Source organism: Empidonax traillii, unplaced genomic scaffold, assembly GCF_003031625.1.
Source record: "Empidonax traillii isolate 1590-97213 ecotype Southwest subspecies unplaced genomic scaffold, ASM303162v1 scaffold20:size5563877, whole genome shotgun sequence".
NCBI lineage: Eukaryota > Metazoa > Chordata > Aves > Passeriformes > Tyrannidae > Empidonax > Empidonax traillii.
The window spans coordinates 3,019,881-3,035,021 of record NW_020955213.1 but is presented as its reverse complement, the minus strand read 5'-3'; the positions used below and the strand labels follow the sequence as shown (position 1 = coordinate 3,035,021).

The 15,141-nt window shown below is 45.2% G+C and overlaps 1 protein-coding gene across 2 annotated transcripts in view; it reads right to left on the bottom strand.

Annotated features, from left to right (window-relative positions):
• The window catches only part of NRK (Nik related kinase), a 91,054-nt gene extending 79,693 nt beyond the window's left edge, over positions 1-11,361 (bottom strand). For both annotated transcript variants that reach the window (XM_027898911.1, XM_027898920.1), the window contains exons 1-2: positions 11,291-11,361; positions 6,586-6,651 (exon numbers count right to left, since the gene is read on the bottom strand). In XM_027898911.1, coding sequence (XP_027754712.1) covers positions 6,586-6,651; positions 11,291-11,347 — 123 coding nt within the window. In that variant the 5' untranslated portion in view covers positions 11,348-11,361. The remainder of the gene's footprint in view (positions 1-6,585; positions 6,652-11,290) is intronic.
• Positions 11,362-15,141: the final 3,780 nt, after the last annotated feature.

The following is a 15,141-nucleotide window of genomic DNA, read 5'->3' as shown; positions in this document are numbered from 1 at the left end:
ACAGCAAAGTGCTTGGGCAGGGAATTAAGAGCTTGGACTATTTCCTGCTATACTTACATTATCACCAGTGCATTTTTAGCATGTTCCCTTACCTTCAAAATAGCATGACCCAGTGCCAAAATCTGAAGTGTTACGCAATGTGAGCTCAAAATGCCACCGGTTTAGGATGAAAATGCTTTGTAGTCTCCCATATGGACTTTCAGATCCAAAACATGGAGGAGTTGCAAGTGCCAGGCTTGCCAACAAATTATTTGGAAGGATTTTACTACTCTCTAATGGCTGATATGGCACATTTAATTATTGTACACTGCTCTGTTCAGTCAGAGCCTTTATTGTATAGAGGCACTCCACAGCTGAGAAGTTCTCTCACATCTTTACTCTTCTATTTTTGATAAACTAGTCTGACTCTTAAGAGTCTTAATTGAGTTCCTCTGAAATATTGACTAACTAGAACCAGGACTTCACAATTTGCTAATTATTTTCGCATGTATGATCCATTATTTTAAATTCCAGTGCTGAATATGGTTTCGCACTGCCATGCAAATAAGCAGGGAAGCCAAGATTTCAAAGAAAAAAAAAACAACCCCAAACCCCCAAAAAACCCAGCACTAAAATGCTCCTGCCTCTGATGACTGAATGCAAACAATATACTACTTATTTTATATATATTTCAATAAAAGTAATTTCAGCATGCATACTTCACGGGTGTTATTAAAAATCAGAGGTCTGAAGAAGTTAAGCGCTGAAACACCAACTCACGTCTCTCCAGTGTATTAACGGTATTACAGCCAGACATGCTTCAGTTTTCACGGCAACCTGTTCATAAGCACCACAGCATTTCAGATCATTTTATTACAATGGCAGTAGCACATAATAAGCTCAGACTTATTCCTGAAAGAGACCCCTGTTGCCAGAAGTAGCAGACAATCTCCATTATTTGTTTGGACTAGTGAACCAAGGATCTGCACAGTAAGTTGTTGACTCCATCCTCTACACTGTGGCAATATGTCTTTATACACTGCTGCCTACTGTAATTAACTAGTTTTTCATGTGGACAAGATAATCAGCTATGCTACTAAAACCCTAAATAAAGAAAACAGATAGATGGAAAAACACTTCTACCAACTGCTAGTGAAACAGAAAGTAGAATTTTGTAATTTCTATCGAATACAACTGATTTCCCAACTTGACTCATCAAAATCTCAGTGCTTTGAAGACTATGATTTGCTTGAAAATCGTAACTGACCACAAACGATAACAAAAGAGCCCAAGATTACGCGACATTTTTAACGTCTCAGTAGCAGTTCAAAGACTCTGAAACTGCATTTCAACCCTGAGGCACAAACTTCTGAAGGTGGTTACTCCTGACCCACCCACAGAAGGGACAGTTTTGAAATTTTCATCCTGTATACATTCACCATCTGGATTACACTGAACATAACTGTAAAGTTTCTTACATTTATGCTTCCAGTTGCTGTCTGAGGTGTTGCCATCAATTAAGGTTTTCAACGAAGTTCACAGACTACAACACTTCATAACTTAGCATGGTCCAGTGATTTTCTCCACACAGTACCCAGTCTAATAAAAACCTGTTGCTTCCCCTCACCACTCCCAACTTGGTCTCAAGTATTTCAGCCAGTCATTCAATGAAGTGAATTATGAAGAGCTTAGCAGACTTTAAAATTGTTTAAGATAAACTGAAAAGTCACATTTATGCTTCGCTACACTCCTGCCACTGTACATCAACAGCAAAGTAACCAATAACTCATGAGAGCAACTGAAAAACAATTCAATGCCAAAAAGCAGCTGTGTTCAAATAAAACCCAACCAAAATCTCACACACTTCCTTACTCAGACCTGCTTCCTTTTTGTAGATACAAAGTCTGATGTGACTGCATAGAAATAAAAATATTAGCTGTGCAGAGGCACTGCAGGAAGGCAGGGTTGCTTCCACCCCTGCTGAGCCTCAGCAACGGCACTGATTCTTCATCAGTTGCATTACTGGGAAACCACGTCTTCCCCTTAGACTCTCACGGTCCCAAACCAGAGCACCTCTCTCAAGTTCTCTGTGCCCTCAGACTCCCTTAAAAATACAACCATTTTGAACACACAGCAGCTGCAAATCTGTCAGGGTTCATTGTCAGCCTGCAAGATCATATGCCAAAAAAAAAAAACATCAGCCCCTGGAACTATCCAGAGACACTGATCTCTCCTTCCCTACGCCACTCAAAAATGCTGAGCCCAGGAGAGGGCTAATCCACGTCATTAAAACAAAGGAAGACAAAAACCACAGTCAGGTGCCTCTTGAACTCAGAAAACAAGCAGATTGCACAGATGCTGTTGCTGACCTCATCTGGCCCATGAAAACTTTTTTAGAAGGAAGAGGAGTCTCAGAGCATGGCTGAATGAGCAGGATTAGGAGTAATTCCTCTTTATCTTGATAACAGAAAAAAAAATAAAGCAGATAGAAAGTCAGAGTCTCACAGCGTCTTCCAGAGCTCAAGAGAAATTTTGTGACCCAAACACTTCAAAAAACGGCAACCACTTCAACCGGCCCCATGTCTCTCTTTCCCCGTTTAAAAAAAAAATAGAAAGGTGACCCTGCACTGGAAACTGGAAGATAGAAAATGCATTAACAGGCTCCTACAGAAGACATACCTCTCATCAAAGAATATGAAACTAACAGCTGAAGTCCTTGAAAAAAAAAAATTTCACTTCCCCTCAAACTTACAGTTCAGTTATTGCTAAATGCACAAGCACAGACCAAAATACAACTGTTCTACATCAAGGGTGATGCACATTCACCATCCAGCACTTCAGAGCCACAGAGCCCAACCAAGGGAAGAAAACAAGGCATCCATATGGTTAAACTTCTGGAGGTAATGGGAGCAGGCAAAGAATTACTCAAACCACAACAGAGTGAGGTCTCAACAGCCACACCTACGTTACAAGATACCCCCACAAGCACACTAAGAGCAGCCCACACAGCCAGGGGCGTTGGCTTCACGATGCTTTCTAAGGTTCCAGCTTTAACACCACACCATGTCACAATAGTAGCAACTACTAGGAGATAAAAAAAGATGGTGTTTATGAATCTCCTAGATAATTTTCTGCAGTTTTACTGCCATCCCAAACAACACCCATTTCAAGGTTCCCCAGGCAGTCTGTGAGACAGAGTTCCAAGGCACTGCACTTTCAGCGCAGGGAGGAAGCAGATTCCATGATCTTGTGGGTGACACCTTCAGCCATCCCACTTCCTCCCAGATGACACCAACAGTTCTGCAATGTGAAACATTAAGGTTCTTAATGATCAGCAGCTCTAAAAAACCCTCAGAAATGCTGACCCTCATACTTTGGTGAGCAATCCCACATCCCCCACGCAATCTTTGTGGTCCCTGGCCTTGTGGGTTTCTGGGAGGATGCACAGCCCTTGCGAAAAGTAGTGCAGGGGATATTCAGAAACTTCTCCTTCCCATCTGCACTCAGTGGAGGGGGTACAGAGACTGGACACAATCTTTAGCTCTTCAAGGTTTAGGGAACAAAGGCATGAAAGAGACAATACTCAAACTTCTACAACCACCAGCAAACGCGCTATTTCCACCTGCCTTCAGGGACGACTCTGCCACCACCTTCCATGGCATTATTCTGAATTGCCTCTTACATAGTGCTGTTCTTCAGATTTCAGCACCTGGAAACCATCACTAGATGATGGTTAGATCTGTCATTTCAAGAGGTAACTAAGCTTAAGTCTCCTGACTTCTGGGTACCATCTGATTTTTTTAATATCTAATTCATACTTTCCAAAAGGATGAAGTCACCAGTACTGGCATATTTACATCCTACTACTTCATAAGTTGTCAAAAAACCTGCTTGCTTTTAGTCAGTTATTATATGCAAATTCCAACTTTACAACATTTCTACACCGCTCTAACATTATCATGTGTACAATTTATACCTCTTCCATTTAATTTTAAAAGACACTGAACTGGAACTGGTCTGGAATAATTCAGTATGAATAATACTGTCCTTCAATAAAACTACTAAACATTGTTTTCCAAATCTAATGATGAATCCTCAACATTTTATTTTCACTTTTATAGAGCTGCATATATTAAAATATGAATCATCTTCACAGCCAATGAAGTAATTTAGTAATTCTGGATATAGTTTATTTAGCCTGAAATAAGCTTTTCTTTGATTATGCACAAACTCCTATGTGTAGTGTCTGAACACATGGAAGACTCTGACACCTCCAGAGAAAGAAAAAAATCTTGCTCTAATGATATGAGTACGGTATGTGGATAACAGAGATTACTTTATAACTTAATATATTTATGATCACAAGCCTATACTAGACAAATTACAAAATTATTCCAGAATTCCACCCCTTCACTCCATCAGATCTACTACACAGATCAGAAGACATACTACACAGAAGTGAAAAAGAAAAGTGAACATCACAGCCCAACTTCTCATGGCCATTGCAGAAGCAGTTGTTCCATTGCAGCTGCTCTCCTTCAGAGGAAACAGACATTTGCTCTGGTTGCAAGGCCAGCACTAGGGAGATACCACAAAGCAAGATACCACCTGAGCACATTCAACTCAGCATCTTCTGCAGGAGGATTTCCAAACACACTGGAGCTTTGGACTGCGGGAAAACTGTTCATAACAGAGACTGCCAACAGTGTGGAGTGTGCATTTTGTATCTGTTCAGCTCAGCTGTCATCATCTGTCTTCTTCAACAGCACAGCTCACTGCCATCCTCCTGCAAAGAGCAGCTCCATCCCCTCAGCAAGCCTCGACAGAACACCCCACATTCAGTGATCACATGTATTTCTGTGAACAAAGCCTTAGTTATGGGTGTGCTTGCATGGAGCCAGGGCTACACAGTCCACCACACCACCAGTGCATGATGCATGTGCACAAAGCTTCCCCTCAGAGCCCCCAGCCTTGTAAGACCCTTTCTCTCAGTGCCTCGCTTAGATGTTCCAGCCAGTCCAAGTGCAGAATGAGCCAAAACTCAAATCACTTGTTTCCCAGAGCTGTCAGTCTCTTGCATGCTCAGTGGAGAGCAGCCTTTGGGTACAATTTTGAATTGTCATTGTCAATAATTCTTACACATTTTGGCAACATTCTAGTGAGCTACACAACAATCAAAACATTTTCTTCTGCAGCAGAGAAGCAAACTATGCTGCTCCTTCCTGTTTCTGCTATGATTAAGCAGCTGATTCACTCTCAACATCCTTACAAAATGACTGGACTGAAATTTTTCTTCCCAATATAAAATAAATCCAGATACAAAAAGAAAGGTAACTATTTCACAGAACTTAGAGTTTTGGGATCTTTTTACAGATAAAAAATCGTGATTACACTGACAGCAGCACCCCTGAATGTCTCCTTGCTTCTAATCTGTCCATGTGAACCCCTGAGTTTCTATTTTTAATTTAGTAAATTCAGTATCTGAATGACAACCTCAGAAACAACAAAGACAGCCACTGCAAAAAGTCACTGAGAAAGATCCTGCTTCTGACACACAAAAAAAGTTAGTATGGGAAAAGAGAAACTTCCCTGAACCGTTCCTGTAAAATATTTTCCAGAACCTTTGAAAGGGTATCCATAGCTTGGAAGGGAAAGCAAAATGTAATTACAGCAGATCTGTCACCAGAGGATGGACACCAAAACATAGCATGTACTCAGTGCACAGGCACTGGAGAAAGAACAGTCCTGCTACACCAGGGCCCCTTCTGCAATCCTCCTGCAGCAGGGATCAATGCACAGAGAGCCTGCACCAACACCTGGACTCAGCAGTGGGACCTGAGGGAGAAGCAAGACCAGGCAACTGACTCCAGTGCCACCACTCTCCTGATGTACCTCCAAGGGTTCAGCAGCACAGGCTTTTCCTTCCTCTGTCTTCATTCTCCAAATGGGAACAACACAGACTCAGTTCCCTATTTAATCACATCTATTTTGCCTTTTCAGGGAAGGCTTCACACGCTTTTCTAGGCTAGTTCCTATAAATAAAGAAAGGTGTGCCCTGCACAGCGTACACAGCACTGTGTTATGGCAAACAACGTTAATTGCTGTAGTCTCTTGACTGATGGTTCTGCTTTGATATCCCAACGACAAAGGTAATGATGGAAATCAAAGACACCATCACCTGCCTGCAGGGCAGGGTTAACTGACACCTCTGTCTTGAAGAGCACTGCTGTTTGAGTCTTGAGCTCCACTCAATCCAGGCCAAATTTAGCCATCACTGATGTGAATTTGTGCCAGACACCTATTTAATGATTTTGAAAATCAGAAAATAACTGCAGGACAGAAAAAAAACACAGGACAGAGGGAGGTCAGTGCAAAAGCCTACACACTTATGTGACCTGTAGCAGCAGAGAGACGTGCAAACAGGACAGAAGGAAGGGGCACAGAGTCTCACATGTGACCACACTTTGCATTACACAGAAAAGACAGCAAGATAAACCAGGCTATTACTGGAACAGTATTGTCCATCTTCTTAAATGGTGCTCATTTCTGCTTTAGGAAATACAGTTTTATAAAGAACTGCATCATAAATTAAAGATGCATCCAAACCTTATAGACTTGTCCATATGTTCCATTTCCAACAACCTGCACCAGTTCAAATATTCCCGCAGGGTCCTGCAAAAAGCAGAAGAAACAACATTATTTGCATTAAAGCAACCACTTCATAAGGGAGAGAAACTGTACACAATCAAAATGAAATGTCTGTGGCACATCCCCTAATGATCTGCATTACACACTAAAGGGGAAATTGCCAAACCACAGTATAAGAAGTGCATTAATATTAAAGTTTTCAGTCAAGTTGGTCAAACTTATGTAGAGACAAGTTTGACCAACACAAAAATATATATACACAAAATAACTCAGCGAAGATTTGCGTGGCAATACAGCAGATACAACAAATAAATGAAGGTGTGTGAAAACCACAAGAATTCAACTGCTGACTCAGTTTAGTAGTAGAATAAGGAAAAACCTCCAGGCTTCCTAAGCCTTCCCACACTGAGCTAGCCTGGAGGCTAAGCTGCTGTCCTCTGCCATGAAACACTTGGCACCAGCAATGTAACAAAGGAAAAAAGCTAAATGACAGAATTGAAAAAATTACTATATAAAGCATCTGAGCCCTGTTATCTTACAGAAGGGAAATGCACCATCCCAGGCAACCATAACACTACAGGCAGGCTAAGAACGCTCAACCGTCCTGTTCTGCAAACATAATAAAGTAAATTTGATTCATGTATTGAACTCTTGGCTTTGAACCCAAACTGGACTGCTATTAATTTACATAAAAGATTCACGAAGTCAAGTGATAAGTGTACCATTACATGTGAACCAATTTCCACCCTCCCAGTACAGCAGCAGTTGCTCTAAATCCAACCCCTGCAGCAGATGTCCTCCTCCAGCACTGAGATGCTGCAGCCCATCTTGTTGCAAGGCACGGGCAATGTTCATTCCTGTACGACTGAGCACATTAAAAAAATCTGGTGCTTCAGTTAAAACTCAGAGATTTATATAAAACCATTAAGAACTCAAGAGACCAGTTTCTTCGTTTCTGGATAAGCCATTTATCAGTCCACTCATTTCTTGCTATGGTATCATTGAGAGATTTATAGAAAATATTATTAACTCCATGTGTCAGTTTTACCACATCTGTTTCAGCAATCTGTCATGTCAGTTGATGCTTATTGCTACTGCTGAGGAATGCGATACAGAAAAACAATCTCAGAAGTACAATTTCAGTGACCCTGGTTGCAAAAAACCCTTTTTTAAAGGTATCCAGCTAGTTCTCTACTCCACTTATACGTCCATCTTTTAATATAAGTAATACTTCCGTCATATCTGATAGGGAAATGTTTACCTCAACAAAATCCCAGTGGAAACATACAGGCTTTTTTTTCTGGGCAGATTCTGCCTTTACTGGCACAACTGTCGTTATAAATGGCAGTAGCTTTCAGTGCAACACAGCCCAGACTTCCACAGCTGAAAGCATTAGTGAGTTCACTTGGTTTTGTCTTTAAGTTAAATGAGTTTTAATCTTATACTTCCAGGACTGTCAACCTCACAAGACTTTTTTAAAAACCAATGCATAAACCAGATCAAGATCTGTTCTGTCTCTTACTTTTACAACGAGTTAGTAAGGCATGGCCTTCTAGACTTAACCCCCAATTCCAAAAGCCCTCACAATAAACAAAATCAATGCATACAGAGATTAGCATAGGCATAAGAATGCCTACGACACTGGGATCTCTGTGAAGTGCTTTGCTTTCTTCTCATTTCTTCACTTTTCTTTTTCACTAGTTTGGATATAAATGAGCCACACACTTTGCTTCATTGGATCAAAAGCCAGCAAATAGTCCATTGCTACGTGTAAAGCAACGGGTGGGTGGTACACACCTCTGCTTCACGTGCAACCTCACCACAGAACTGTGCTGTGGGCTGCATGTGGTCCACGCAGCAAAACTCACAGCAGCTTTTTGAGGAACGCTACCAGACAAGGCCTTCCATGCACAATATCTACTGTACTCTGTGGGAAGCACAAGCAGCACCCCATTTCCCCACCTTTCCTGCAAAAAGCAGCACTGCTGAATTAAGAAGTGCTCACAGTGCAGAGAAACCCAGAAGAACTTAAGCTGAATTTTCAATTCTTGAGTCCCTTAAACACATGCTCTGTCCTCACTCTTCTTCTCTAAGCTTATTTATTATGCAAATATGGTAATTTAAGGTGCCTCAAAATCAGCTTCTCTTTCCCCTTCAAATCAATTTCATTCTGATTTAGCATCCTAATACTTCAATTCTAATGGTTGCTGACAATCTAGGAAAACCCTAAACAATTATCTAAATAAATATTAGCATCAACTTTAATACAGTGAAAATCCTACCATGCCCTTGCTAGCCAATTGAGTATTAAGATCTCAAGCCTCCTCAGCTCAGAGTGCAGCCAAAATACTTGGCCATCTCTCTTGTTTTAATCAGGACACCACAGTGAACCGAGCCTTGTTAAGAGTCATAAAGGATATTAATATGGGCTCTGACTTTGGTCCTTGGATTGCCCTTGTTTGCTTGGATACCAGCACTGCCTCGTTTGCTGGCATTTTTCACAATGGGCCAACTTCTTAATTATCTGGGAGTTAGGTATCATCTTTGATGTAGTGCTTCCTCTCAGCTACCATTTATGCCCCATGGTCCAGCTTACCCTTCACCAGCCAGCACCTGCCAAATTGCGAGGTTCCCTTTGGCAGATGCCAAAATCCTGGCCTGAACATTCATCACTTTAAGGTTAATTACCGTAATACATTGTACCATATGGTGGCCGCCTTGCTTTCCTGCAAGTCATCTGCAGAGCACTCAGGAGGCAATAGCAAGACTGCTGACCCAGAGGCACCCAGGCCACATCCATCTCCTCCCCACGGCAGAACAAAAAGCAACACATACAGCAAGAGCTCGATCAAATTGCACTTTTCACATCTCTGCAGTGAAAGAAGATACAGGACTTTGAAGCACGAGTTCTTCTCCAGGACCTCTGCACCTCAGCATGTAATGCAGAGCTCAGGGGCTTTTTAGCCATCTGAGTGCCCTGGTGAACCCAGGGCAGAAACAACCCAGCAAGACGCTCCAGCAACATCAGGAAACTACAGCCCCCAATTCTTTCCAGGAAAAGGGAAAGCCCTGACAAGCACCCATTTGTAGGGGAGCAAGGCCAGCTCGTGCAGTTTGAAAATGACTCCAACCCCAGTCATACCTCCCCACAGCTGGTGAGGACACAACAGCACCAGGCAGCTCCCACTGGGCCCAGGAACACCTCAGAGAAGGGAAAAGCAAGGCACCTGTATTTAAATAATTTCCACAGCTTAGCATCACCTGCCTCTCATTTCCCACCAAGCACAAACGCCAAACTAAGGCTGCTGAGTGCTTAAAAAGTTTCTTCCAAAAGGAGTCACTTGTCCCTTCCCCGTTGAGGTCGAAACCTGCAATGCTCTCAGCCTTCAGAGGTTTTGAATCAGATGGTTTTGACACAGAGGCTGCTGTCTGCCTTGCAGCATTACTCTTTTTTTCAAATTTACATGATTTTCTTGCTTATTTAAGGAGATGAAATTCATCTGCTAAAGCTCTAAAGAACTTCCATTGCTTTGCTTTACGCCCCTGAGCAGAACCAGGTTAAACTTCTGCTTGCATAGCCAGAAGCCTTTTGCCATCCTCACAAACTTTACTGTCCCTGATGCCTTTCCTCTTTTTGCCTCTGGTCTGGAACACCCTCCTTGCCATGTGATTATTGCAAAGGCTTCTCCCAGCCCCTTTTTTTTTTTTTCTTGATATTTTTAGAAAGTAGCTGCTTTGGTTTCACTGTCTGGGGATGACTGCTTTTTGCCACAATTGAACTCTTCCCTCTTCTTCTGCCGAGAGCACTCCTGCCTGGGTTGGATGGGTTGCCAGATGGTCAGCTTCTACATAAAAAAAATGAAGTGGAACTCGGGGGCATCATACCCAGCCCTGTTTGTAGATATGAAACACTGACAGCACGGCTTTTAACGTGGTCAAAGTTTGGATTACATTCAAAAACCCAAGAAACAAGAGGATAACCATAAAAACTCATAGCAAACTTAGGTGAATGCTGACTTTTTTAGCTTTGGGAGAACAAAAACAAAAAACCCCAAACCTCAAAAAAAAAAAAAAAAAAAAAAAAAAAAAAAAAAAAAAAAAAAAAAAAAAAAAAAAAAAAAAAAAAAAAAAAAAAAAGCCAACCCCCCCAGGCACACATTTCCTTCCAGAAGATCCTAAATCCTCAACTGTTTTCTCTCCACAGCATTCTCAACACCTTTAGGAATGTCAGCAGGCATTATTTATTACCCTGGCCGGGGAACGCACCCCTCCGGTGAAGCGCTCCCGGCCGGGCAGCGCAGCGCTCCAGCGGGACGGTCGCTCCAGGAGGGAGCGCGACCTCCGGAGCCCGCGGGCTCCGGCACCGGGGGAGCTCCGGGGCTGCTCCCCACGGGAAGCCCACGACCCTCGGCCGCCGCTCGGGCATCGGCGCGGGCACGGGCGGCACCTCCGCGCTGTCCCCGCCGCCACCGCGCCCGTCCCGCGGCCACCGCACGCCGCACCGGCGCCAGCGCCTCTCCCAGCGAAACCCCCTCCGACAAAAGGGGCAAAACCCCGGCGTGAAGCCCTCGCACAGCCCTGCAGAGGCGAGGAGCGGGGTCGGGGTGTCACCCAGGGGGTCTCAGCTCCCGCCGCGGGGCAGCCCCCCCGTCCCCGTCCTTACCCGCAGCGCCGCCAGGTCGATGCCGTCCAGGCTGCGGGCGGCGCAGTCGCGGGCCATGGCTCGGCCGCCCCGCGCTAACGGTGCCGCGGGCGGCCCGCGGCGGCCCGGCCGTGCCCCGGCGGGCGCAGGGAGCCGGGCATGCCCGGCCGGCCCCCAACGCCCTCCCCGGCCCGGGCGGCCGCCGCCGGCAACTTTGGCGGAGGGAGCCGCTACGGGGAAAGAAAGTTTGCGAGGAAGTGACGTGCGGCGCCGGCGGGGGTCGGGGCCACCTGCCGCCCGCGGGGCGGGGGCGGCCGGTCCGCACCCCCACGCGTGCTGCCCGCGGGGTGGGGATTGCCTCCGGAGCGGGAATTGCCTCTGGAACGGGAGTTTCTGTGCACGTGTGTCACCCGGGCCGAGAGAGGGGATCCACCCGGAGCGGCAGCCCCCGCGCTGCTGTGGCCCCCACGGCGCACAAGGGCGTTACACCAGCCACAAACGAAACCCCTAAAGCCCCCCAACAAACTGCGTTGACGGCATCCAAAGAAGAGAGTTACACCCAGAGAGAGATTGCTAGCCCCTTTCCCTCGGGTAGCGGGCGCTGCAGACGAGCCCACGGGGATGACGGCAGCGATGCTCATCAGAGCGCCGAGGTCGGAGCCGCTGCTTCAGCCCCGGGGGGATCCCGGCCCCGTGGCCCCACAAAGAACAGGGGCACAGGCAGTCCCCACGGTGCGGAGCTGGCAGCAGCCGCCTCTGCCAGCACGGTCCCGAGTGCCGCAGACGGCTCCACCGAGGCACCACCGCAAACCTCCACGGCCCCCTACAGCCTCTTTCCCTGGGTAATTATGACCACAGAAAGAACACACCATACAGCTGTAGTGGAGTGGAAAGACTCGTGGGTATTTTTGGGCCTCGAGTTTAGAGACAAAATAAAGTGGAAATGCACATTTCTGAGTCAAAGTCCTTAAACATTCCTAAAGGATGCTCAGGGCATCATCCCCTCGCAGAGAGCAAGCAGAGGGGACGACATTCCGAATGAGTACTTTTATAGATGCAGACGTGAAATCAAGACTAAGTGGTCAAAGTGTGTTCGGTGCCTATTAACACACCGGGGCAGCCGCGATGCCAGCAGCGAGGGGTAGTGTTGTAATTAAGGCATTTGGCAATTTCCTTAAAAGAAGTGCTGATGTATCACTCAGCTTCAAAGTATTCTTATACAAAAGCCCACACTGGGTACCTTATCACTACAGCGACCCTGGATTTCTGCTCTCTGCCTGCCTGCGGGCCAGCATGTGGAGGCACTGCTAAGGAGTTGTGGCCAATTGCTGCATTAAAGTGTAAGTTTGTTGAAGAACTAAATGTGTAATGCAGCAATGCACGAGGTGGGCAGAAATCCACACAGAGCCACAATCCAGTCCCCCCTCCCCCTACTCTCCCCTGGGCAGCGTTTGGAAAATTCTGGCCCTCATGTCGCCTTTGACAAAGTTAAGCCACAGCTTTGCTCCCCATTCTAGCCTTCCTGCCTTACATAAATCCATCATTAGCCTTTTTGCTTGTGTTATTTCTCACAGTCCCTATTTATCTCTTCTCTAACCTCCAGGCTGTCCTTTGTCTCCTGCCACTTTCCACTTCCTTCCTGCTTCCCTGGTGAGAACTGGTGTGAAACTCCCTGCTGTTGTCTACCCAACGCCCTCTCTCCTGCTCCATCTCTTAGATTCTTTGCCAAAATTAATCTTGCCTGCCTTGCTTACCTCTGACGAGTTCTCCAACCTAGGGATTCATTTCCACTTGACAGGAAGCTCTACCCCAAAATGAGGTGAAAATCTGGGTTTAGAAGCATAACACGGCATATAGTATTTTTACGAGCAGGTGTCAGTATCTCTGCTACATGGTTTTATCACCACCTTTCACTGCCTTCTCCCCACTGAACCCTGTTGCTGGTGGTTTCTGGGGACATGCCAGTCTCACTCACACCACTGTGGGCAGGGCTCCATGAGCAGTTCCCCCCTTGCTGCCGTAGGATGCGGTGCATCTTTTCTCCATAAAAGCCTTGCAGGTCTAACAGAAGCAACAAATGCCACCAGGCCAGGCTTACTTTTCAGAGTAGAACCAGCTTCAAAAGCCCTGAGTTCTCCCATCACCAGCCTGATGATTGGTTCTACAGACACAGAAACTGTGCTCCAGGTGTCCCCTGGGGTCTTGTGCGCAGCCCCAGCCATCCCCAAAGCCCTGTGCAGACAGGGCACTGGCGCTACTGATGACCTGCAAGTGGGCTGTCCAACCTTGCTCTACTGCATGAAGCTGTGTGGCAGAGTAACTCCTAGGAATCAGAAATTCAGTGCCTTAGCACAACTGTTAATAACTTAGAAACCCACATTTATCTCACCAATAATAAAAAGTGAACACGTTCCCTTAAGAAAATATTCAATTAAAAAAAAAACCACCCTAACAACCAAAGCATAACAAACACAAGAGACAATTAAATGCTATCAGTACAGCTTTCCTTTCCAACAGCCGTAGTCAAAACCCTGCAGCCAAATTCAGCAACCACAGACCTGAACATAAAAACCTTTCAAATGTCTATGTGCATGCAAAGGATGTTTTGTATTAAAGGGGAAGTGCAAGAATGAAGGGGGAAGAACTTCCTTTGTTTCAGCAAAGGAAATGCCATTGTACCCCAGAAGTACTGGGCTGATCCTGAGCTCCTCTGTCAGCATCCTAACTCAGATTTGGGTCCATAATAATCCTACCAATAGTAATTGTCCCTGCCAGATGTGACACTCAGTAAAGGACGAGAGTGTTTAAAGCTGAGGCTAGAATTGACATGCTGGCTTGCTTTCCTTAGCTTTGTTTACACTGAGGTTTCAGCTACAGGTGTGAAGTTGGCAAAGAAATAAACAAGAAGATAACTCATAAGTGAACAGGATTTCTGGTCAGCAGGAAATAAACAGCTTCCTAAAATGCGCATTTAGCCTGAAATGGACAAACTGACCCTTTTCAGCATTTCTTGGTTCTCTGAACTCTAAATTCAGAGGAATTACCATTCAGAGAAACTCCAACACACAGGATCTTCTCACTGAAATAATCCTCCAGACGCTGCTCTGGAAATGGGCATCCCTGCTACCCCCATGGTTGTGGGAACAGCCAGGCTCAGCAAGCTCATGCCTCATCTGTGACTCCAGAGCCAACCTTCTGCATAACTTTACGGCATTTTCAGGATCCAAATTCAACAGGGAGCTCGAAACCCAAAAGCTCAGTTTAGGCTTTCTGCCACAGAGGTAGGAGGAAAATCCCTCTTCATGCTTTTCAGTTCCCCTGCCCCCATGGTGGAGAGCCACAGCCTGACCCACCCCAGTGTGCTGCCTTCTCTAGGACTGCTCCCTGCAGCAGCTTCCCAGCACATGCTCCAAACAGGATCCCTGTGAACACCAGCTTTCCTTGATACTGAAACATTCCCTGAGATATTTATTTTGCTGGAAGTTTTCTTACCTTCTGCAAGGAACTTGCATTCTGACAGTGTCTGAAGTGCCTGACTGGACTGATGCAAATGCTCTGATATTAGCACCTTTCTCCCAGAATAAAAATGCTTTGCAAAACTCCCCATTACTTTTTTTTTTTTTTTTATATGAACTAGAAATTTTAGACATCTCTTCAGTGTTTCTTTAGGGAACAACCCTTGGCTGACAGACAGAAGTGACACAAAAGCCCATGAAATCTGCTTGTAACTACGGACTTCACCCTCCCCTTCCAGAAGTGCTTTCTGGATTAATGAAAAGGGAGGCCAATCTTTTTTTCCTGATGATCTCAGAAAACAATTTTTCCTCTTTTTTTTTTTTTTTTTTCCCCCAGAATCAGAACTTGATAAACTG